At 36.7% G+C, this 27,071-nt stretch overlaps 1 protein-coding gene across 1 annotated transcript in view; it reads right to left on the bottom strand.

Annotated features, from left to right (window-relative positions):
* The window catches only part of LOC150108984 (acyl-coenzyme A synthetase ACSM3, mitochondrial-like), a 305,232-nt gene that overhangs the window by 37,179 nt on the left and 240,982 nt on the right, over nt 1-27,071 (bottom strand). The window contains exons 13-14 of the mRNA XM_090404749.1: nt 21,732-21,859; nt 14,839-14,938 (exon numbers count right to left, since the gene is read on the bottom strand). Coding sequence (XP_090260875.1) covers nt 14,839-14,938; nt 21,732-21,859 — 228 coding nt within the window. The remainder of the gene's footprint in view (nt 1-14,838; nt 14,939-21,731; nt 21,860-27,071) is intronic.

Raw genomic sequence — 27,071 nt, 5'->3', positions numbered from 1 at the left:
CCATACTGCCTCAAAACCATTAGCACTATTTCCCTCTAGTATGGACAACTACCTACCTTGTATGGACAACTTTTTCTTTATCATCAATAGTACTTCCCTCTCCCTTTTTACCCTTCCTATCTTCACAAAGCACCTCATACTCTTCCATTTCTATTCCTCTCAGGATGTCATCCTCATCCAACCATGTCTCACTTATTCCAACAATTCTTGGGTGAACAGATTCAATTAATGCAACCATTTCATTTGCCTTGTTTCTTACACTTCTAGCATTTGTATACAAACATAACAGCTCATTCCCAGATCTATAGCAAGTTTCACTGATACCACTTATTAGATGTAACTTCTCCATACTTAACCCGAGCCATTTCTTTTTCTCCTTATTCATTTTAGAATGTTCTTCAAATCCAACTATTTTCCCTTGATTCCAGGTTTTTGTTTACACACGCATTCACATCCTCTTGGAGCATCAAACTTTCTCACCCTGGTCACCCTGAGCCTCCCCGTTTTCCTGTTTTTCTTGCACGCTTATGCTCTCATTTTCTATACTCATGCTACATATTTCTTCATTCATAATCACCACTTCAATCTTAGTTCTCCTTTATTACTCTCCTGCTCTTTCACATTGCTTCTTACTTGCTTAGATTCGTTCTCTTCAGTCATTTCTCTACCCTTCAGCAGCAGTTTCTCGAAATGACTCGCACCAAACCATCAAATGCAGTCCATCATTCTTAAACAATTCAATTAATCCTTCAAACTAATTCCACACATTAATAAACTGCATTCCTATCTCCTCACACATTTATTATTATTATTACTATGTGACACCTCCAGGGAGCCCAAAGACTCATCGAGGGAGGGCACCTACTCTACAACTCTCTGTCTCCACCACTCAATCCACCAACTACAATGAACCGCAACTAGCATCATCATCTACACCACCACCATCTACCATCCATCATCACCACTAGTATTTTCACTGACAATCACAAACATCCATGCCCACAGCAGGATTCGAACCCACAACCTTTTGGATAACATATCGTTCACAATCTTTGCTCTCCACCTCATTTCATCACTGTTATACGTGGTCAACACAGATTACCTTTCCTATCACATTATTATCTTTTATCCTTCTCAACAACCTCCTGATATCCAATCTTACATGTTCCTTGTTCCCAGTCAGTCATTTTCCCCTATTATCACTACCAAATCTTTTGCTTGCTTACTCGTCATATCCACACCTCAATCACTGTATTCATTTTACCAAGGTGCATTTTCTCATTTACCACACAGTGATTTATGCAATTGAAAGATTTATGCAAGTATACTAGAGAAACAGCTATGAACAATTGTGGAATGGAAACTTGGTGAAGAACAAGCTGGATTCAGGCCAAAGAGAGGTTGTCAGGTTTAGATTTTCACTTTAAGACAAACAGTTGAGAAATCATGAGAATATAAAGATTCTGCTTGCTCAGATTCATTCTCTTCAGTCATTTCTCTACCCTTTATTTAAGTTTAGTTGATCTGAAAAAGGGATATGACAAGGTGCCAAGAGGAAAGCTCTTTAAAATGCTAGAGTTATATGGTGTAAATGGGACATTATATCAAGCAATACGTGGTTTCTATTTAAGCTGTAATTCAGCAGCAGTTAGAATTGAAGAAGGTACAGGAAGATAGTTTGAAGGAAAATCAAGTGTGTGACAAGGGATCACATTATCTCTACTGTTATTCATTATCTATATGAATAACATTATAAAGGAAAGTGGTATTAAATCTAATATCAAAATTGGCAATGTTAATCTTAGTTCTTTACTTTATACAGATGATGTTATACTTCTGAATAAATCCAGTATAAGTCTGCAAGATTCCCTAACTAAATTGAATAACTGTTGTAATAAATCTGGTATGAAAATCAGCAATAAAAAGACAGACAATGAAATTGATGACGGAGAGTCGCCTATTTGAAAACCTCATCTGTATCCTGATAGTAAATTATGCAAGTAAAACATTTGAGCTATTTAGGCACACTTTTTAGTGAAGATCGCAAATTAAATTCAGAAACAGACAGCACAATTAGCAAATCTGGTATGCTCAGCTGAATAAATGTATATGGAATAAGAAAGAAATTAGTCAAAACACTAAATTAGCTCTACAAGACAGTGTTCAAACCAACTTTAACTTATGAATCTGAAATAAAATACTTGATCAAAGACTAGAGACCTCTGATATGAAATTTCTGAGAAAGAATTAATGGAGTCAACAGATGGCATCAATGGCAGTATCATGTTAAAAATAAGGATATTAGGAAAGAACTTGCCATCGTTAGCATTCAGGAATGTGTTAGTAGAGCTAATCTCAGGTAGTATGGTCACTTAAATAGAAGAGAGGAAAAATTAGCAAAACAAGTGTTCTTTGCCAGGTTGGCAGGAAAAAAACCCAGAGGAAGACCAAGATGTAGATGGGTTATTATTTTGTGACACCTCCAAGGAGTCCAAAAGTTTATTGAGCAAGGGCACCTATTCTACAACTCTCCATCACTACTTCCATCTGTCTCCATCATCTACACCAATGCCATCTACTGCCCACACCACCACCACCACTAGTATTTTTTTGTCCATAAATTGTATGTGTCCTGAAGGCCAATTTGTCTGTTTGCTGGATGAAAAACCAGAGTTTTGGGGAGAAAAAAACCCTGCTACCTCCATATGAGATCAGCTAACTCACCTTCAATTGACAAGAACCCATATAAAGATTCCTCCTGTTATGATGAGAATTGAACTTAGGCTTTTTTCCAATTGAAGGGGGCAACATGCTGTCATTTGGTTTGATATAGTAAAAAGTGCCTTAAAAAAAGAAATATAACACCTGGTAATGGAGTCTTGACAGAAAATAGATTAATTCGGAGGGAAATTGTTGATCAGAAGTTAGTAATGGTGTAACTCTTTTTTTCACATGCAAGCGTGTGCTGAAAAGTTGTGATAATGACCATGAAGGAACTGAAGCAGAACCACGTAACTTACACATTATTATACATATTCCCACAAAGTGTTATATGCTTGTTACAATGTGGCTGTATCCTTTGTAATCCTCTCAGAAAAAAGTCTTTCTTTTGTTATACAAACCAGTCCTCAGCTGCAGATATGACTTCATCATCTGTCATAAATTTTGTTATTTTCAAGTGTTTCTTTAAATTTGGGAATAGGAAATAGTCAGATGGAGTCAGGTCTAGCAATTGATTGGATGAGGCAGACACTGAAAGCCCAAGTTGTGTATTGGCTGTTGGGTTTCATGAACAGTGTGAGCAAGTGCACTGTCTTTCAAAAAGCAGCATGCCTCTGCTCAGTTTCTGCCAGCATTTTTCCTTCAGTACCTCCTTCAATTATGTAGAATAAACTGTTGCTGTAACACTTTCGCATTTTTTGAGGTACTGTAAGGATTACACCATCCATATACCAAAAGACGATGGCAAGAAAACCTTCCCTGCTGACTTTTGGGTTCAGAACTTCTTTGCCTGTGGAGAACTTTTGGGTCTCCATTCCATTGATTGTTGTTTGAACTCTGGGTCACAGTGATGAAGCCATGTTTCATCAACAGTCACAATACGAGCCAAAAAATTTGCACCTGATATCTCAAAATGACCTCAAATCCCTTGAAATGACAGCACAAGTTCTCTCTTTTGGTCAGCATTGAAACATTTGGGGGGCCCACTTCGCTGAGAGCTTCTGCTTGTCCAGATGTTGGTGGATAATGATCCCATCTTGTTTCCTGAATATCCTCAGAGTCTGCAATTTTTTGGCTGGTATTTGTCTGTTATCAAGGACCATGGCATGCACTGCATCAATGTTTTAAGGTGTGATGATTGTGTAAGGTCTTCCTGACATGGGGATGATGATGATAAAATATAAACAGTAATAAAAAGTCTTATCTTAATTTTTGCAAAAAAGAAAGAAAAAAAAACAATATTCTGTGCATTATTCTTATCTATTATAATATATGACTCTTCAAAACAACAACAACAACAACTTTTATTGGAATAAATGCTAACCCAAGCAGGGCATATAATACATCTCTTATGAGATGTAAAGGTGTGATGAACATATTGAACCTGTAGTCTGATATCTTTGCATCAACATTTTTTTTAGCCTAAATTTTTATGCTCAAGTAAAGAAATAGTATATCTCCATATTATAGCCAGCCTGATTGGCTGAGTGGTTAGCGTATCCACTCTCCAGCCAAAAGGCTGCGGGTTCAAATCCCGCCATGGGCATGGATGTTTGTGATTGTCTATGAAACTACTAGTGGTAATGGTGGGTGATAGATGGCATTGGTGCAGATGATGATGATGGTGGTTGTGGTTTGTTGTAGTTGGTGGATTAAGTGAGGCTGAAGAGTAGGTGCCCTCCCTCGATGAGTCTTTATACTCCATGGAGGTGCCATGTAGTAATAATAATAATAAAAATATTATTAAAATATGCTGGATTACTGATAGTTGCAGAAAGTTTTATTTTTTCACTAGTTTACAAAGTAATCTATACCATACAAGTAAATATATTCTTATTTTAATCCTTTATGCAAGCATAGGCAAACAAAGTTTGTATGAGAGGTATCTTTACCTTCTCAACTAGGTTACTTGTATATGAAGGCCGATAACCTCACATCAAATTGCTTCAGTATCCTACACTGCACAACATACTTCCTTGTGCTTAATAGACACATCCACAAGCCAACTCCACTGACTAAGAAGGAAGAAAAGCTGAAGTATTTGCTATCAGTCATCACCAAAAGAAAATTGTTCACTCACCAACTACAATACATGACAATCCTCTGCACTCATTACTCTGGATCTTTCTATAACCAGTTCTCCTTCCAGGTACACTGTTGAAGTGACTTCTAGTCTTGGTAACTCAGAACTTCACATCCTCTGGAACTACAACAACAGGTGGAAAAATCTCAAACTTTTACTCTATCTTTCCTTGGTCAGACTACTGTTTCCAGTTGGCAGAACAAGATAATTGTTGTGCTCATGAATGGGAAATTATCCATGTTGAAATAAGGGCTTTTGATTCCCCTCTGTGTTCAAAATTCCCACCCAATACCTGAGACATGGATTTTCAAGAAGTGTGACAAGGAGGTTCAAGAAAAACAGAACATCACACAGAGCCTTGATACACTTCTCCAACTTCATTCACAACCTACTATGATACCTACAATACTGGAAAAACAATCATTAACAGAGATAAGCCTGAAAGAAAGGTCTAAATGTAAAAAAAATCTGCCACTCTTCTGGTCCCTTGCAAAAGTTATTGGGTACAATTTCTGTCCATCTGACAGTATTGCAACATCACTTAAAGATAAGGTTGACCTCCTGGAATCATTCTTCTCATTCAACTCCTGTACAAATGACCAAAGCAAATCACCTCAATCTTTACACGGAACATTGTGTGCCTCCTGCAATTTTCTGTCAGAAAGACATCAAAAGAATCTTGATCAACCTGGATACAAAAAAAAAGAAAAGAAAAAGACTTCTGTTCCTGATGGTACCCTACCAGTTGTGCTCAAATCATTATATATATCCAATTCAAAAAGGGCAGAAGAAAGAGAGATAATTGTCTACCACCAAGCCAAAGTGTAGAGAATGAACTGAAAGAAGATTTAATAGCAAATGAGGAAGGGGTATATGAGGATGATAATTTATGGTTTTAATGGCACAAGGACAGCAAAGGTTATATGCCATATTAAAGGTTTATAGTAGTACATTTTTGATAGATTGCCACACCACAAGTTAGTCATTAAACTGAAGCAGATGGGACTGAATAACAGATTGGTGAGTTAGATAGGTGACTAGCTATCAGATAGGTATCAGTAAGTTGTGTATGTAAGATGGCACTATCTTGAAAGAGGAAAGTCACTAGTGATGTGCCACAGTCAGTTTTGGGACCTTTATTGTTTAACCCGTTAACTGCTGATTTTATATTCTACTGACATTATCCCATGTGCTGAATTAATCTTGCAAAAAATTTATAAATAAAATCAATTAAGATTCTTACTGAAGTAAGAAGACCGGACAGCATCATACATTCTTGATATACACTTGTTCACTTACAAAAATGGCAATAATAGTGTTTTATAATATTTGTATAATCAAGGGGTATCCACTTGATTATGCAAATTACTTCATTTATGTAGAAATTAATCAAAATATATAAAGAGCACTATTATTTACAACACAGTTGCCAACCATATATATACGGGCTCAGCAAAGCAGGCATGTATTTCCAAGCCAGTAATAATGCATTCTCAGCAGTTAAAGGGTTAATTTGTATATTAATAATATTGAGAGAGGTTTCACTGGTGATATACAACTCTTTGCAGATGATACAAAACTGAGGAGCGTGATGAGGAATCAAGCAGATTCCTCATCACTGGCCTTACAGGAGAGGATTCAGGAGCTGATCTGTGAAGTGCTTCCTGTGAGGAGAGAGAGAGAGAGAGAGAGAGAGAGAGAGAGAGAGAGAGAGAGAGAGTGAATATTTGTGAGTTAAAAAAGATTAGTTGATAAGTAAAAAAAGAGGCAAAATGAGAGAGCAAATTACTAAAGTGATTTTATAGAATACACGCTTTCATAGATGGCACAACAGGAACAAAAGGTCAAAATACATCATCTTGCATAATAAAGCTTAATGGTATAATTAACACACCAAGTGAAAAAAATACATTTATTAAACTCACTAATATTTTCCTGGTTTTCTAACCAGCATCATCAAAGCACAAAACACTAAATCAAGTAATTGTAGAAACAATTTAAATTGTAACTCACACCTAATGACCTTACATTGGATCCTCTATGGGTCAGATAACTACAAAGTTAATTCAGAGAAGTTGGCTATTAGGTCTTAATGGATTTTTTCCTCTTGGTGTTAGTTATACTGCTAAGCTTTATTATGGAAAATTAACAACACCTAAGCCTTTCTTTACATATACATCATCTTGGTTATTTCAACAATCTTGTCATGTCATTGCAAACCAGATGAACATAACTGTGCACAGCAATTCAAGTGATCTTGTAAAGCCTTATAATGTGGAAGAATAACTTCCTCCCCCCCCCTCCACAAGTTAGTGTTCTCTTCAGTGCAGCTCCTAAACTTTAATTCTCTGTCAACAACAATCCCTCTAGCTTCACTGATTATTATTATTATTATTATTCATGACACCTCCAAGGAGTACGACGACTGATCGCAGGAGGACACCCACTGTACAACTCTCTGTCTCCATCACTACCGAACCGCTACTACCAATCAACTTCATCAGTGCAATCCAGTGCCCACAACCACCACAAGTATTTTTTGAAATTTGCGCGTGTTCTGAACGGCCGATTTGTCTCTATGGGGGATGAAAAACCTGAGTTTCACAGGAGAAAAAACACTGCTACCTTCATATGAGATTGGTTAACTCACCTTCAATTGAAAAAATTCCTATAAAGATTCCTCCCATCACAATGGGAACAGAACTCAGGCCTTTTCCAATTGAAGGGAGCAATGTACCATCATTCTTCCAATTGCGCTACAGAGGCAATATTTGCATCAAATTCTCATTAACATAATATTTGCTTGCTGTGTCCTCAGTTCAAAATGTATAACTTTATATTAGGTAACAACAAAATGATATTTGTTCTGAACTACCTCCATATGAGATTGGTTAACTCACCTTCAATTGAAAAAAATCCTATAAAGATTCCTCCCATCACAATGGGAACAGAACTCAGGCCTTTTCCAATCGAAGGGAGCAATGTACCATCATTCTTCCAATTGCGCTACAGAGGCAATATTTGCATCAAATTCTCATTAACATAATATTTGCTTGCTGTGTCCTCAGTTCAAAATGTATAACTTTATATTAAGTAACAACAAAATGATATTTGTTGCCATTTTCATCTATAGAACTAATCCATGCTATAGAACTAATCAAATCAGCTTGTAAGGATTCTGTATCAGCTGTCTCATATCACCCTCCCCAACTTCATCATCAGCAAATAACTGGATTTTTCCTATGCACTTCCCTATTATTGTAAATATATAAGTTAACACAACATTGGTCAATCTCCTTCCCTTACACTCAGCATCTCAATACATTACTTCCTATCAGTCAGTCAGCCACTTTTTATCTATGTCAGAAACCTATTTTGCATGCCCGTTTCTTTGAATTAGTGTTAGTCAAATATCTCAGCAAAATTAAGGAATATTATTATTATTACCCAAGACCACATGGAGTCAAAGACTCATCTAGGAGGTCCTTTTATCATATACATAGCTCATCATACTGTGCTTTAAACACACTCAAATTCTCTGCAGACACCACACTCTCAGGCAAGGCATTCCAATCATTCACAACTCTGCATGAAAAAAACCTGTTTCTCACTCCCCTACAAACACCCTCTTTATACAGTTTCCAGGGATGACCTCTGGTTCTCCCCTGATTTCCAACTATTTTCTGTAGAACCTCTCCAACATTGATCCTATAAGAACCCCTTAATAACTTGAAGGTCTCTATCATATCTCCACTCTTCCTCCTGTCCACCAGACTCTGCAAGTTGCATCTTCTCAATCTCTCCTCATACTCAACATTCCAGAGGTCAGAAACTACCTTAGTCAGTCACCTCTGGAACTCTTTCCAACATCTCTTCATCCTTCTGAAAACCAGATGACCAAATCTGGGCACAATAGTCCATGTGTGACCTAACCAAAGCCTTATACAATGAAATAAGAATCTCCCTACTTCTACAAGTCAGTGTCGTCTGCATCATTCCCAGAAGCCTTTGTGTTGTCTTCACAATTTTTGCTATGTGTCCCCTAAATTTCAAATCTTTATCCACTATCACCGCCGCCCTCAGATCTCTTATTTCCTCCACCTCCAACAATATATCCTCACCAAGCATAAATTCTGCATTCCATCTTTGTTTTCCAAAATTTAAAACCTTACATTTTGCAACATTGAACTCATATCCCCATTCCCAATCACTCAATTTATTCAAGCCTTCTTGTAAGGCCAAAACATCTTCTCTACTCTTCATGGTACTTCCCAACTTTGCATCATCTGTAAACAACTGAATATCTCCATCCAAATCTTCACTAATATATAATATCATTAATATATAAGTTAAACAGCAATGGCCCTAAAAGAGACCCTGAGGCACACCACTAGTAACTTTCCTTTTCCTGAATATTGCCCCCCCCCCAAATACAACTTCTTGATACCTATCAGATAGCCAGTCTCATCCACTCCAGTTTGACTATCAACTTATTATGGGTAATTTATCAAAAGCCTTTGCAAAATCTAAGTATATTACTGTGTATCCTTCTCCTCTGTCCATGGAAGTGGTCACCTTATTGTAATAAGTAAGTAGATTTCTAAAAGATGACTTCCCTTGAGTAAATTCATGCTGTCCATGAAAGATAATACCATTGCTGTCAACCCAATTCTGAATCCTAGTTCTCAAGCTTCTCCAACAACTTAACTACAACACCTGACTAACACAGATAGGCCTATAGTTTGATGCTTGAGTTCTATTACCTCCTTTATGAAGTGCACAATCTTGCCCTCCTTCCACTCCTTAGGAACTTGACCCAGTGCAAGAGACTCATATTAAAAAAAATATGTCAAGGGTGGCATCAACTATCTGGCACATTCCTTGAGAATAGGTGGTGATATATTATCAAGTCTCACAGCCTTATTTACATCTAGTTTTCTCAACTCCCCAAACACCTCTTGCTCACTTACAGTCAATTTGTCTTCCCCATCATCAACTGCTCTGAATCTCTCTCTCCATGAAGCCACATTCACAACATTGAAAGTCCTTTATGAAATGCTCATTAAGTATCTCCACCACACCTTCTGCAACAGCTGTCTTTATACCATTTTCTCCAATCAATGTCATCCTTCCATAATCATTCTTTCTTTTGCTGGCTACATATCAAAAGAACTCTTCAGGATTCTTTTTGGCTTCATTAGCTAACTGCTGTTCATACCTCTCTTTAGCTACCCTCACCAACCAACTCACCTGCCTTGCGTGGTCTTTGTAGTCCTCATGGAATTGGTTATTTCCACTTCTCTTATACTGCCTCATAATGCCCTTTTTCTCTGTATCGCATGTTTAATCTCTTTATGCATCCATTTCATACCAACCTTATTTAATCTTCTCACCCTTGGAATACAATTGGACATTGCATCTACTAGACAGATAGTTTTTGAAAATTCCCCAAGCTGCATTGATCTCTTTTCCAGCTAACTTCCCATTCCATGCTACACCTGCAAGCTGTTGCCTGAGCTCTTCATAATCTCCCCCCCCCCTTTGTAGTTCCACATATACCCTTTTCTTACAGGTCACTCGCACCAATTGGTGGATGACTGGACACTTCATTTATAATTACATCCTCTGATGAGATGACCAAATCCAAGCCCTTCAAATCCTCGTGTGCCCTCTGTTACATAAGGTAACAGAGGGCACTCTCTGTTACCTTATGCACTCTCTAAGGTAGTTATCCCTCAAAAACTCAAGAAACTCATTTTCTTTACTTCCAGTTGCAATCTCATCATTCCAGTCTATATTGCCATAATTAAAATCGCCCATTATTATCAACCTTTTCTTATTTGCTCGGCTAATTTGATTATACATTTTATTATCGCCACCATCAACATTACCTGGTCTATAACAACATCCAACCAAGTATTTGATTCCATTCACCTCTATCTCACACCATACTGCCTCAAAACCACTGGCACTATTTCCATCTTGCATCTCTACTTTGTATGGACATAACTCTTTCTTTATCATCAATAGCACTCCCCCTCCCTTTTTACCCCTTCTATTCTCATGAAACACATCATATCCTTCCATCTCTATTCCTGTCAGGATGTCATCCCTCATCTAACCATGTTTCACTTATTCCAGCAATTTTTGGGTGAACAGACTCAACTAGTGCAACCATTTCATCTGCCTTGTTTCTTACACTTCTAGCATTTGTATATAAACACAACAGCTCATTCCTGGATCTACAGTTAGTTCCACTGATAACACTCATTTGATGTGATCTCTCCATGCTTGACTTGGATCATTTCCCTTTCTGCTTATTTAACCCTCTTCAATTCCAACTGTTTCCTCTTGATCCCAGGTCATCCCATTCCTTTTCTGTCTACACATGCTCTCACATCCTCTTGGAGCATCCACCTTTCTCACTCTGTGTACCCCTGTCCACCCTCGGCCTCCCTGCCCATTTCCCTGATCTTGCACAACGGTTCTCTCATTTTCCATACTCATGCCACTTACTTCCTGATTCATAACCCCCTCTTCAATCTCTCCTGTCGTACTCTTCTGCTCTTCCACATCACTCTCCCACTTGATCTGATTCATTCTCTATACTCACTTCTCTACCTTCCAGCAACAGTCTCTGTAAGTGACTCACACCATAACCACTCAAATGCAGTCCATCGCTCTGATACAGTTCACTTTGTCCTTCAAACTCTTTCCACACATTAACAAATTGTACTCCCCTCTCCTCACACGTTTCAGCCAACCATTCCCGTAATCTAACTCTGCTGTCATGCTATTATAAAACATGAGAAGATTAGGATCGTCATCTGACAAAACCATCTATAAAAATGATCAAACACCTACACCACAGTGGGATAAACTCACAGCTTGTTTCAGCCAATGTTTCAGCCAACCATTCCCCTAATCTAACTCTGCTGTCATGCTATTATAAAACATGAGGAGATTAGGACCGTCATCTGACAAAACCATCTATAAAAATGATCAAACACCTACACCACAGTGGGATAAACTCACAGCTTGTATGGTGTGTTGGACAATGGAGATACTATTTACTTCGTCAGTCAGGCTGGCTATCCGAAATGTCTCTGCTGTCTGAATTGATATTATTATTATTACACCCTCCATGGAGTTGGCAGACTCATTGTGGGAGGTTCACTCAACTGACAACATATTTATCTATGTATATATTATACTAAGAATAAGATGGCTTAGTAAAGGAAAGCTGAATAAGATAAAGCACTACAACATGATATTACTGAACTTTACTAAGGTTTGACAGAATTTTTCTAGAAGGTTATTGTATCAACACCAAGGAAGAATGAGAAGACTGAGTGAAAATACATGATCAGAAGAGTTAGCAGTGGTGATAGGAAAAATTAATTTGAATGAAGACCAATGTCAGCATGGATCCAGAAATTTTGTTGAGGAGAATGAAAGTATATAGTATAGGAGGAAAAGTGACAGTGTACTAATAAGTATGACTGTGATGAACTGACATGACACGTGACAATAATTAATAGCATATTTATAGAGCTATGTGGGGGATTGCACAGTTTGTTAATATGTGAGATCAGTCTGATGGGCAAATGAAAATGTACAGAACTGATGAAATGCATTTGAATCAATTGGTGTAAGACATTTGGAGTTGTTAAATGTATAGGTAGAGAAGAAAAGTGAAAGGAAAGAAAGGAACAAGAGGTGAGAATAAGAGAATGAATATGCCACATAGAGAATAGGGATGGGTAGATCAGAGTGGATTTAAAGATTCAGCGCAAGGAATGAAGTAATTTGCAGAAGTGGTGTATGTATATCAGAGAGTGGTCAGCATGAAGGTGGACTGGTCTGGATACGTGGAAATCAGGTTTGGGAAAATTCAGAATAGGATTAAGTGTTGAATATGCCAAGGTCTAATTTCAATTGTGGTAGTCTTTTGGCATCAGTTTGCTTATTTTTATTGCAAAAGGTTTATCCAGATTTTTTTTTTTTTTTTAGCAGGAAAGAACCTGCTATGCTTGCATGAAATTATATAACTCACTTAAAAAGCTCTTACAGAGGTTTTTCACATCCTATACAGGATTCAAAACTAAAGTCTTTCCAACCAAACAGTGTTATTAATACTGACTGAGCTACAGAGGCTTGGCTGGATTGTGCCTAATAAGGAGATACAGCTAAATAAAAGTAGCATAGATGGACTGGGAAAACCTTAAAATGAATTGTTGTTTGCATATAAATGTTAGGAATATTACAAATAAGAGTGAAGAATTAGTAGCAATGAGTAAATTTGGTTAGTTGAAGAATACTGACAACATAATATGGGTGAGGATAATATGGTGATGGGGAAATATATGAACAGATACGGTCTTTAATAAATTTAGTTTAATTCTTTATCCAAGTGTAAGCAAACAAAGTTTGCACCTGAAGTATCTTCAGGACTGAGGCAACTAGTGATAAAGGTGGACCAAGCTCTCATCACTACTTGTCTTAGTATCTCCCATAATGCAAAGCACATCTCCTTGCGGACATGTATAATGCTATGCATTAAGGGAAGGGCCACTACTCAGACCGGTTTCGAACTTTATTGAGGTCTCATCAGTGGGAGCCAGATCCAGAGGTGGTGATACTAAAGTGGAAGCAATGGAGAAGCCATATTTACCTATACGAGTTGCCAAAAGGTGTTTGGCAACTCGAATAGGTATGCATAAATAAATACTGCATAAATAAGATACAGTCTTTTTTGTGAGGAGAGTTGTGTGTGTGGGAAGGATTACTGTGAATGTCAACAGAGGTATTATGTCCACTCACAATAGGTAGAGTGTAATGGTGGCAGTGATTATGAAGCTGTAAGATATGAGGAGGAGATATATAATATATTAAGTGAGATGTTGTTTAATGGAATGGTATTAAATCATCCATGATGATTAAAATCATTCATGGATGATTTTATTAACTGCATAAATAACAGAGGTTAGTGACTAAAAATGCGAGAATGAAAGCAAGTATAAAGGTCACTGTGCACAAGGAATGATCCATGATCCTTAACACTGCTAGTATTGGATAATACTTCTTATGTAGGTAGAGATGGTTATATGGAGAAAATGGATTTGGGGGATTAATAAATTAAATTATACCTGAAATAAGTTATAGGATTATTTTCATTCTTTACCTAAGCATGAGAAAAAAAAAACCAAAGTTTGCAAGTGAAGAATCTTCAAGACTAGGCCTGTACATGGAAGCATAATCTCATTAGGTGGGGAAGGGGAAAATTAATATAGAGTCAGATGTTACTAATTGAGAACAACAGATAAAGAGGAAAGCAGGGATGTTAAGTTTGGAGGATGACTGTCATACCTGCATACTAAGGACAAAAGAATCAGGAACAAAGGAAAGGAATTGGTGACAATTGTAGTGCAAAGTATTCAAAAATTTTAGCACAAGCAAGATCTAGTTAAGAGAAGAGATTCAGAAATCCAGAGGAGAGGAAATTGGAATGGTTAAAATTGTGATAAGGTGAGCATACTTGTGTGTTCTCTAGTTGCCTTATCTTGGTGGAATTATGGTTAGAACAAACTAAGGATATGAGGTTTTTTCAGATTCCAGGAAGAAACCAAAACTATAAATAGTTTTGGTTTCTTCCTGGAAGCTGAAAAAACAAGCACTTTCAAACTGCAGGGTCAGCGATGACTGAAATGCACTGAATATCAAGGTAATTCATGCCAATATTTCTGTAGTTTTGTGATTTGTGGAGCACTTTTATAGCTTTTCAAATCTCAAGCATTGTTTGCTTGCATGATGTAAATAAATACCTATGTGTTTGAGTAATTCTGGTGTTGAAATGATGTCATTTAGCTCTTTTTATAATAAAATAATATAGTAATTATTAATATAATCATCGATTATAATAAATATTATATCAAGTATTATAATTATAATACTTATTACAATATAATAAATATTACAATTATAATTTGAATATTACAAAAAAAAATTCAACAAAATGACATTAGAAAACCTGCCTCTCCTCGTAGATCGTCTGGACTACTCACTGCTGCCGCCTGCTCTACTGCAGGATGAGCTGATAAGGCATCTTCCACTTCAGATGGTCCAATCCTATAACTGTATGTAATATTTAATATTTAAAATGCTTTTATGTTTAAAGAATCAAGATGGAAAAGAACCTACACATATTATATATAATTTTGAAGATAAATCATTGAAATACTTTCAATCAAGAACAACACATTTCATTTTGTAACCAAGCCAATCCAAACAAAGTTGTAAACTGTGAAACCACACTTTCTAATAGCAAAGACATGCTATCCTTCTTAACTTTATTAACCTCTAGTAATTTTGGATTTGAACATCTATTCAAACTAAACAAAATTTCTCAAGTCAACTCCAAACTAATTTGGAGTTGTCTTTTTTTTGGAGGGGGGTGAAAGGCATATAGATGAATGTGGATGCAGGCACCCTTGAGATGAGCGAATGGAAAACTAATCAAATGATGCTCAATATAGCTCCAGAAATTCTGAAAATAAATGGGACACTTTTAACACAAGGTGTGAGGGAGGTTGTTAGATGTAAGGGATATTGCAGTTTATGTATACTAATGCAAGAAGCATTCAGAATAAGGGGAAAGAAATTGTGGTATTAGTTAGTCCAACTTGGCCAAAAGATTTAAGCAATTAGTAAGACTAGATAGAGGATGATATAGACATAGATTCAGTTGGATAACTGGAATGTCTACATAATGATACTACTGAACTTCCAAACAAAGTCATTCAACAACAGGATACTACAAGAAACACTTATATAAATTGGTGCAAATGGGAATGGATATAAAGCTAGGGATCTGGATAAGAGTGGACTAGTGGTACCACAGGACTTTGCACTTGGAGCACTGCTGTTTAATTTGCATATCAATGATATACAAAATGATTTAAGGGAATATATTAATTTGCTTGGCAATGATGCAAAGCTAAGAAGAGCAATAATTAACAAAGATGATACAAAGATCCTGCAGGAAGATTTACAGTTTATCAGTATGTGAATCACATGCTGACAAACAGATATAAGGTGGCTATTAGTCTTCTTTATAAAGTTTCAATTATGACTACATCTAGGCTACTTCACACAGATCTGATCACCTGGTTTCCATGGAAATGAAATGATGGAGAGGATCCAGGGCTCAGTAACCAAGATTGTGATGGGTCTGTGTAATGCTCCCTATTAGGATACATTGAAGGGGATATGAAGTCTAGTTGATATGTAAAAAAAAAAGGAATATGATAGTAACATATAAATTATTAAAAGGATTTCGTTTCAGAAGACTTATGGCAGGAAGGGAAAGAACAAGGATTTACCTCTAAATTTAGCAAAGATGTTAGGACTAGATTTTTTACTTGGAGGGTTGTTTATTGATAGAGTGAGTTACCATAGAACTATTGTAAGTGCTTCATTGAAAAATGAATTCATGGCAAAACATGAAAGTTGTGTGAGTAATGGTTAGTATGGGCCTTCCATGACAAGTCTCTGACTTCATGGAGATACCCAAGAAGATATCCAAGAATGTATACAGAAATCAGTGGTTTCCGAATAGGCATGTGACTGCCAATACCAATCCTCTTTGATCCCATGTGCATAGTTCGGTTAGATATGGGATTGGGAACAGCTTTCATTAAACTCTTTGGCCCATTGCTGCAGCATGAGGTTCTGTTTGTCCATACAAGCCTTCTTAGATGATGATGACAATCTCATTCCTGACAGACTGTCTTAGGACTACAGTTATGCTTCTTAAACAAGCAACACGGATTATTTTTCCACTGATTGAACTCCTGGGATATCTCACCTTTTGAGAACTAGTGAACTCTGCTGTTTTCAAAATCATGGCTTCAACCAGATGGGCACCCACAATAAGTCCTTTGTTGAACTCTGAAAGATGTTTTGTTTTTCCCATTGTGATCAACACTATTTATGATTACTGACCAATAGCATCCTTAAATAGTTGCCTAGAACATGTAGTGATGCATGTGACCAAGTATTTTGCATATACACTCTGTAAGTGATTTACATCCATCTTTCATATATATATATATTTATCCCCCACACGAGAGGTACAAGAACCTAGAGCACATCAATGCCATGTGTGAGGTGTAGATAAGGTGCATAAAGGTTTCTAATTCAGTGGTTAGTATGTGTATATGCACTATAAGTTAAAGAGGAAAATAATCATTTTGATGAGAAGCACTGGAAGACCTTCACGTGTTATACTGAATGTTTAGTTGAGATGGATTAAAAAAAAATTGTTTAACATATTTAATAACTAAGCAAAGGCAAACAGAAGTTTCTGATAATAAATACAAGAGAAAGAATAGAAGGATACTTGATGTGTAAGAATAAGGAAATAGAAAGCCATGATATGACTGCACCTGGACAATCTGATGATCTGCATGATTCTGAGGATGGGGGGGAGGATATGAGGAAACAAGGCGAGTAATCAAGACAATCACACTGTAGAATATTAAGTATGTCAGAATTAATAAAATCTTGGTTACAAATTCTAGAAGAGAGGTGAAGTTAAAATGGTATAACACAGACATGATAGATAAGACTGATGCAGACCCTCCAACCATACAATGCTTTTTTTTTTTATTATATGGTTGCAAGAGAGAAAAATACCCTTACTCATTTTCCACAGATGGAAAATGAGTAACGGTATAGTAGTTAATAAGGTCATGTAAGCTCTTGGCAATATGTGATCGAATAAGCTGCTGGAGGAAGTGGTAAGTACATCTTCAGGGAACAAATTTATGAATAAGTATAACAGGTAATTGGTGAACTAAGTGGCTCTCCCAGGTAAAAAAAAAAAAAAAAAATCTTACTGTGGGAGGTCCCACTGTTACATGCATTTCATCAAACATTATCCAACTTATTCACTGTTTCTGCACTTACTAAACTTTCCAACCACTCTCCATGCAAATGCCTACTCTCATTCCATACTTACGAGGTTTGTCTGGGAAATTCCCAAACTTTTGAATTAGCTTGCCAACAAGTGCTATTAGCTGTGTGCTTCATATGCTGCAATCTAGCTTAAACATGATATTTTGCTTAGTTATTGTACTATGTCTGTTTGTGTCAACACATGTTCGATGCGTCTGGCAATTTTTTGTTGTGTTTAAAACGAATTTGTGTGAAGTTTTGCATCAAATCTGGAAAATCTTTCATGGAGACATTTGAAATGTTAAAGACAGCATTTGGGAATGAGGTTTTAGGATGAACTCAAACATATGAGTGGTGGAAATGTTTCAAAGATGGTTGAACTTCAGTTGATAATGATCCATGTTCAGGATGACCGTCAACATTAAAAATTGGCAAAATGTTGCAAAAGTTTGTGAAGTCATCCATTCTTACTGCCGTTTAACTGTTCATGGGGTGGCTGAAGAAGCGAACATTTCAAAAACCGTCTGTCATGAGATTCTTATACAAAATTTAGGCATGCATTGTAGCCAAATTTGTGTTTCACCTTTTGACTGACAATCAAAAACGAATTCAACTGAAAAGCCAAGATCTTTTTAGTTGAGCTTATGAGGATGAAAACTTTTTAAAAAACATCGTTATTGGGGATGAGATGTGGATTTATGGCTATGATGTCGAAACAAAAGCTCAATCGTCACAGTGGATGTCAAAAGGATCACAACGACCCAAAAAAGTGAGACAAGTGCGGTCAAACGTCAAAGTGATGATGATGACAACAGTTTTTTTTTTATTCCAAGGGAATTGTACATCATGAATTTCTTCCACAAGGCAAGACAGTGAAAAAGGAGTATTATCTTCTGCTTTTGTCAGTAACATTCACTATTCCACAGTCATGCTTTTCACTCTCCTACACTTCTGGCACTCACATACAAAACACTTCAAACACTGAGAAGATTCTCACTTTCTTTCCACAAATCTTTTACTCTTCATAAAGAATATATCTCATACACACACTGCATTGAACAAATCTCATTAAATTAACCTTAGAATGTCTTGACTAACAATATTCTGTTATGCATTAGTGCCACATTAATAATACAGTAAACAACTTTTTTCCAACAAATAAGTATATTCAGCATCACACTTTTCATAAAAAACAAGAAACTACAACAAATGACCTTCATATTTTTTTTTCAAAAAAAAAAAAAAGTATCTTTCTTCTTCATATTAAAGTACAATTAAACAAACTGCCCCTACTAGCTAAGCCTCAAGCTGAATATGTTTAAGGTTCAGTATGATAAGATATGATGTGATAGATAAGATATGATAGTTTAACAATCAATTCTATATGACATGTTGCTGTGTGAGTGATGTGTTTATTTACTCGCCTCATGGAGATTTGTTAATAATTCTTCTTCTTCTTATTATTATTTGGTAACCTCCAACAGACCCATCGTTGAAGGCTCACTCAACCAGCAACATGTCTATCATAATGAGCTTTGAAGTTATTTACACTAACTGCACTCACAACGCACACTCAAGCAATGCATTCCACTCACTAACAACTCTCCATGTAAAAAATCTACTCCTCACGCCCTTCTTTACCACATATCTATCCAACTTCCAGGGATGACCTTTCGTTCTTCCCATCTTAACATCTACTCTTTTTATAATTTCATCTGATTAAACTGATAGAATCCCTTAACTAACTCGAAGGTCTCTATCATATCTCCTCATTTCCCCCTATCCACCAACCTCTGTAATCCACATTCTCTCAAATGCCCTTCATAACCAAAACTCCAGAGTCCTGATATCACTTTGGTTATTTATCTTTGGACCCTCCCTAGTGTTTCCACATCACAATGAAAACCAGTTGACCAAATCTCAGCACAACAGTCCATATGTGGTCTCACCAATGCCTTATATAGATGTATCACCACCTCCATATCCCTACATGTGAATGTACTTTTTCTCATAGCAACAATACGATATGCAGTCTTTGCAACATGTGCAATGTGCCCTTGAAACTTCTATCCACTGCCCACCATCACTCCAAGATCCCAAAACTCATCCACTTCCTGAAGTACAGCTCAGGAAGTGGATAGGGGACATAATTCTCCTGAAGTTTCAGGAGAATTATGTCCCCTAGTGTGGGTTCTCATGCTATCATCAGTACCACTCACTCTCCCTTCTTGCCTTTCCTATCCTCACAAAAAACATCATATCCTTCCATTTCTATTCCTGTCAAGATATCATTCTCAACCAACCATGTTTCACTTATTCCAACTATTTTCAGGCAAATAAATTCAATCAATGCAACAGTTTCATCTCCCTAATAAGGGAGATGAATGCCAGGAGTACCAGCTTCATCTCCCTAATAAGGGAGATGAAACTCTCATCTGTGACTTCTTTCTTCACAGTTGCTGCTGTTCAATCACCCTCACTCTCTGTCCCATGTTGCCCCCCCCCCCCCTCCAATGTATTCCAGGCCAATACATTTCTATGCTGATCATCCCCATATATGCAATCAGTACTTCTTTTGGAATCCATTCTCCTTACATTGTGTTCCCCCCCCCCCTCCAGTTTTTCTGTTCAATTTGTATTCCTGTTCTCACATTCTCTTCCCAATTCCCACTGATTTCAACTAGTCCACTCTCCTACTCATTTATATTGGCTAATTTCTTCTCCTTCCACAAACATCCCACCATGGACATGGATGTTTGTGATTGTCTCTGAAAATACTAGTGGTGGTAGGCAGTAGATGGTGCTGGTGTAGATGATGGAGAGATGTAGAGTAGGTGGCCTCCCTCGATGAGTCTTAAGACTCCCTGGAGGTGTCGTATAATAATAATATTATCTCTGACTTCCACTGATACCTTTTTCACATCACTGATTACACTTACTTTCAGCAGTAACAACAGTCTTTCCTTGTAACACACTCCAAAACTATTCAGATGCACAACTCTTATACAGTTCCATTTATTCCCCAAACTCATCCCACACATTGACAAACTGCATTCCTTTCTCTTCACACATTGCTGCTAACATTCTTTTTCAGATCTTTGCTCTCCACTGCAACTCATCATTGTCATAACTTGGCAACACACAAACTACTCTTCCTACGACATTATTTTCTTTCACTCTCTTCAATAATTTCCTGATATCCATCCTCACATTCTCACTATGCTGAACCAACTCATTAGTTCCAATCACAGCCATTAGCTCAAATGTTTACTTCTCATATCCAGACCCTCAATAACTGTGTTCATCCTTTTTCCTGGAAAAGAGATCTTGTGCACCCTCTCATCTACCACACCATTTATAACAGAATTGCCATATGCCAGTGCTACTCTTGAGCCATTTGTAACTTCTTTTTCTCCACTATCTTTCATTTTATTCTTTTGCATCCTTCCATTTGTATCCCAATATGCATAATTTCATTTCGTATACACCTCATCTCATTTCTCATCTTAATCGTTTCACTGTTCAATTCTTGCATTAATTAAGCATCTTTAGAAAATTAGGATAATCAGAAAGTAAATTATTAGCAAAATTTATGGATATCAAATGCTGTGAATATTTTTTTAATAAAGTACATCAACTGTATCAATCTGGTCTTACTTATTTGATTAAGTTTGGGACATACTTATTTGACAAATTTCAGAAGTTCTTTTTTCTCTTTATATCTAATGCTTCTGGCCTCTGATTTAAAAAAGGGCCACCTCATATTCCATGAACACAAACACTAATCTATTATGCTTTATCTGACCATTGTTCATTTTTACAAACATGATTTTTAATAGTAAAAATTTAAAATGCAAATTTTATAACAAACTAAGAAAATGTAGTTCTGCAACACAATAACAAAAGTTAGCTTCCCAGCAATTACTGTAAAAACTATATAAATGGCATATAAAAGATTTATTGAAACTACCCTGCAGATGAAATAATGTCATCAGCACGTCCTACAAAATAGAAATAACCATCTTCATCTTTATAACCTCTGTCTCCTGTCCAATAGTAGCCATTTTTAAAAACTGATGATGTTCTCTCAAAATCATTCTATAAAAAGAATTATTAACAATTAACACAAAATGAAAATGGAAATGAAGTTACTTAATGAAACAAAACATGAAAAAGGAATAACTTGAAAGTAGGTATTCATTATAATTTATTAATTCACAAAATTAATTTAAAAAGAAAATGAAAATCAAAAGAAAAAGAAAATTTAACTTAATCAAGTGATATGATTTTGAGCTTATTTTGCAGAACATAGTTTCATTATATCAGGAACTATGGACTAATATGAGAGCCTCAAATAAGGTATAGCAACAAATTCAAATAATACTTGATCAGGTACAACAACAAATTCAAATGATAATTGATCAAGTATAGCAACAAATTTAAATAATAAACTGGAAAGAATACTCAATGTAAATAAAAAGAGTGAATTTCTGCATTTTCTGATGGATGACTATTTCAGATACTATGTAATGGAAATTACGAGTTCTACATATATCCTTTTAATTTTAGTGTAAACATAAACAGATAGGATGAAAGAGATAGTTTCTATCTGAATGCTGTTTGAGAAAGTGTCAATTTTTAGGCATTTGTATATCAGATATTTATTTCTGAATTCTATTTTAATCTCAGTGCCATGGCAGATATCAAAAGGTGTTAAGGCTATGGTTAAGTTCAGTATTTAGGGCATTGTTATCTGAACTGATTAATTTTGCCCTGTTATATAGGGTTTTTATAATCCCATATTGTTGAGAGGGGTGGTGTGACTGCTGGTGAATGTATCTACCCGTATGTGTAGGTTTTCTGTAAATAGAGAAAGCCAGGGATCCATCAGGCTGGCATGTAATCAGAGTGTCTAGGAAAGGGAGACTGTTGTTATTTTCCTTTTGCAAGGTAAACCGAATGTTGATTGTTTAAGTATGTGGAAAAATTGTGAAGTGTATCCAGGTCATGTGGCCAAATGGCAAACAGATCATACATATAGGCATAGCCAAATAGTGGGTTTATGTGGATAGAGTTTAAGACTTTTTCTTCAAAGGTCTCCATAAAGAAATTGGCCAGGGGGTTGAGAGTGTGGAGAACTCATGGCTATCCCTTCTATCTGTTTGTAGAATTTTCCTTGCCAAATAAAATAGCCTGAGTTCATGGTGAACTGAAATAGAGATGAGATATTACGAGAAAATTTGTCTTGGATGAGGTCTAAGGTATCTCTGAGTGGGACAGTGGTGAACAAGGAGGAGACATCAAAACTGACCTTATATCAATGTGTTGGAGTGAGAGGTTTCCTATATTGGCTTTAAAGTGGGCTGAGTTTTTTATGTGTGAAGGTGTGTTGTTAGTATATTGTGTGAGCACTTTGGCCTAAATGTTTGGCTAATTTGTATGTAGGGGAATCAATGCCATCCACAATGGGACGTAATGGTACATTTTGTTTATGGATTTTTATTAGTCCATATAACCGGGAGGGAATCTAGAGTCATTATGTCCCATTGTGAATGGCATTGATTCCCCCACATACAAATTATACAGGGTCCTGTTATATATGGTTTTTATAATCCCATATTATTGGGGGGGGGGTGACTGCTGGTGAATGTATCTACCTGTATGTGTAGGTTTTCTATAAACAGAGAAAGCCAAGGATCCATTATGCTGGCATGTAATCAGAGTGTCTAGGAAAGGGAGACTGTTGTTGTATATCCGGGGTACATCCAAAAAAAAAAAAAAACTACAATCATAAGAAAATATGACCTCACAAGTAGTTACAAACTACATAAGAAATTGGCCAGGAGGCCATTAGGATTGCATGTAATCAGAGTGTCTAGGAAAGGGAGACTGTTGTTGTATATCTGGGGTACATCTGAATAAATAACAACAATCCTAAGAAAATATGACCTCACAAGTACAAACCACATAAGAAATTGGCATCTCTTATCCACTCCACCAAAGACTAGCCACTTTCTCTAAACCTACCTGGAGTATACCAGGTCCCCTATTACAGCAAAACAGACAGCACAACCAATATCAGGATATCTGAACACAAGGGCCATCCAGTTCCACCAATACAGCCACTCAAGTCTTGCCTTCATGCATTCACAGAACATGCAGGAAGAAGGCCACTTTATTACACTGCAACAAGTATAAGTATGAAAGATTATCCTTTGAATCAGCCTCAGCTCTGAAAAACTTCCCAAACCTCAACAAATTTGGGTGTATGAGACTGCCTCAACAGACAAGACAATTCAATTTAGCCTGCTTGGGGTCACCTTTTAGGACTCTAGGACTGACTTCAGTTTCCTTTCTTCAGCCTCATTTGCTTAGTGTGAGTGCCTGAGTGCACATACAATTGTTTTGTGATCCTTGAAGATGGCAATGTAACAATGCCAAAATATAGGTAGTTATTCAAGTTTTTATAATTAATAATTTATTTTATGTTGTCATTTCCTAAAAAATTAGAAGTATGTCTAGCTTATCTACAAGAATTACATCAATAATAAATAAATAAATAAATAAATAATCACATCATCTGGCCCAACAGTATAGTATTCTAAAAATGATTACACACAGAGCTAGAGCTATTTGTTCTAATGCAGCTTTTCCATAGAACACCAGCTTTGCCATGCTTTCCAGACCAGTGGCGCACTCAGGATTTAATCTTGGAGGGGGCCGAGTGCTCAGGATTTAACCTTTGGGGCCCCTTGCCCCCCCCGGGTGCACCACTGTTCCTGAATAATGGCTACAGCTCCTACAAAAATAGATAAAATACTACATGACCCTCCTACTTTTCCCCTCCTCAAACACACAGGAATAAAACACTGCTATTTCCATTCCCTATATCAGCGGTACATCTTAAAAGTTGCTCAAAGTATCAATAAAATATAACCTTCAGACCACATTCAAACTCCATGACAAATTAGCACTCTGATCTACTCTCTTAAGGATAAACTATATCCTCTAGTATACCCTGGAGTGTATAAAGTTTCCTGTGACTTAGCCTACTATGGACAGGAAGATCTCTTAACATCCTCCTTGAAGAACATAAGAAATACATTTACTACCATTATTATGGCAAGTCTGGACTAGCAGACCGGACTTTGGACACCCCCCCTTCCTTCACAGAGGAGTAGATGGAAGAAAACCAATATGCTATATAGAAGCTGTTACAGATCAGAAAGATTATTTTTTAGAGTAAGCAGTGGCTATGAAGCATTCTCATAACCTTCAAAAGAATGGCTGCATTAATTTGCCAAAAATTTGGAAGACCAAACTCCTAAACAACTAATACCTCCTTTTTACAATATTAGATGATGCCAAATTAGGATTTTACAATTCAAATTATTTCATTTACTGAGTGTTGTGTGTAAACTGAAAAATGTTTAGCTCTGATGGTGGTTTGAAATCCAGCAAAATATTAGCCAGTTAATAAACATCTTTTTATAATTTATAAATTATAGATGCCAAGAAATTATATTCCTGGTTTAATGCTTTATCCAAGTGTAAGCAAACAAAGTTTGTGCCTGAAGTAATTTCAGGACTGGGCAACTCGTATAAAGAAGCTAATGATTTCACATCACTTGCCTTAGTAGTATAATGCATAGCATTATACATGTCCATAAGGATGTGTGCTTTGCATTATGGGATACTAAGGCAAGCGATATGAAGTCATTAGCTTCTTTATACAAGTTGTCCAATTCTGAAATTACTTCAGGTGCAAACTTTGTTTGCTTACACTTGGATAAAGGATTAAACCAAGAATATAATTTCTTGGCATTTTTAATTTATAGTATAACCAAGTGGAAAAGCATCCAAAATCTTTTTATAAATTAGTTCACCTGGTGTTGTAATATTGTTAAAATAGTTATGAATAATGTTTCACACCTAAACTTGTCTATTAGATTTGGAAGATACCAAGGTTAAATTATAATAAATTTAGTTTAATCCTTTATCCAAGTGTGAGCAAACAAAGTTTGTGCCTGAAAGTATTTCAGGACTGGGGTAAGGTGGTACAATGCTGGGCAACTCGTTGCAAAGGTGGAGGAAGTTAACATCACTCCTATCTCAGTATCTCCCATAATGCAAAACACATCTCCTTGCAGATATGTATAATGTTATGCATTAAGGGAAGGGCTACCCAGACTAGTTTCAACCTTTATTGAGGTCTCTTCAGTGGGAGCCAGGCCCAAGTGGAGATACCAGGCAGAAGCATTAGTAAGGTCTTCTCCACCTATAGGAGTTGCCAAACGGTGTGCCACCTTTTTATTAAATTACTCTGGATTTAGAGAAAGATGTTGAAAGTTTATTTTTCACTTGGTTAGACTATAATAAATTTAGTTTAATCCTTTATCCAAGGGTGTTGTACCACCTTACCCCAGTCCTGAAGATACTTTCAGGCGCAAACTTTGTTTGCTCACACTTAGATAAAGGATTAAACTAAATTTATTATAGTCTAACCAAGTGAAAAATAAACTTTCAACATCTTTCTCTAAATCCAGAGTAATTTAATAAAAAGGTGGCACACTGTTTGGCAACTCCTATAGGCAGAAAAGACCTTGCTAAGGCTTCTGCCTGGTATCTCCACTTGGGCCTGGCTCCCACTGAAGAGACCTCAATAAAGGTCGAAACTAGTCTAGGCAGTGACCCTTCCCTTAATGCATAACATTATACATATTCACAAGGAGATGTGTTTTGCATTATGGGAGATACTGAGATAGGAGTGATGTTAACTTGCTCCACCTTTGCAACGAGTTTCCCGGTGTTGTACCACCTTACCCCAGTCCTGAAGATACTTTCAGGCACAAACTTTATTTGCTCACACTTGGATAAAGGATTAAACTAAATTTATTATAGTCTAACCAAGTGAAAAATAAACTTTCAACAAGGTTAAATTAATTGGGAAGTCATATATACTGCTTAGAATATATGAACACGATGCACCTTGCCATGTAATGAGTCACATGTTTATAGCCATGTTTATAAATTAGAGGAATATGATGCTCCCAAATCACTGCAACTGCATCCAGGTGAAATAGGTCTGAGAAGGGAACTGCCAGAGTTTGAAAGAGGTGTTGTGATAGATTGCCATGTTGCAAGCCTATCTGTTAAGCAAATTGTTGATAAATTGGGCCATCCTAGGTCAACAATCAGTGATACCATCAGAGGCATAGCTAGGGAGGGGCGGAGGAGGCGGTCCGTCCCAGGCAGCACTTTGAACTTTTGCAGTTAATTCTAAAATACAGTCTCGAGAACTCATTTCCAA

This window comes from Typopeltis vanoorti, chromosome 2 (genome assembly GCF_054136105.1).
Source record: "Typopeltis vanoorti isolate ZY-2024b chromosome 2, IOZ_Tvanoo_1.0, whole genome shotgun sequence".
In the NCBI taxonomy this organism is placed as follows: Eukaryota; Metazoa; Arthropoda; class Arachnida; order Uropygi; family Thelyphonidae; genus Typopeltis; species Typopeltis vanoorti.
This window is presented reverse-complemented; position numbering and strand designations above follow the sequence as displayed.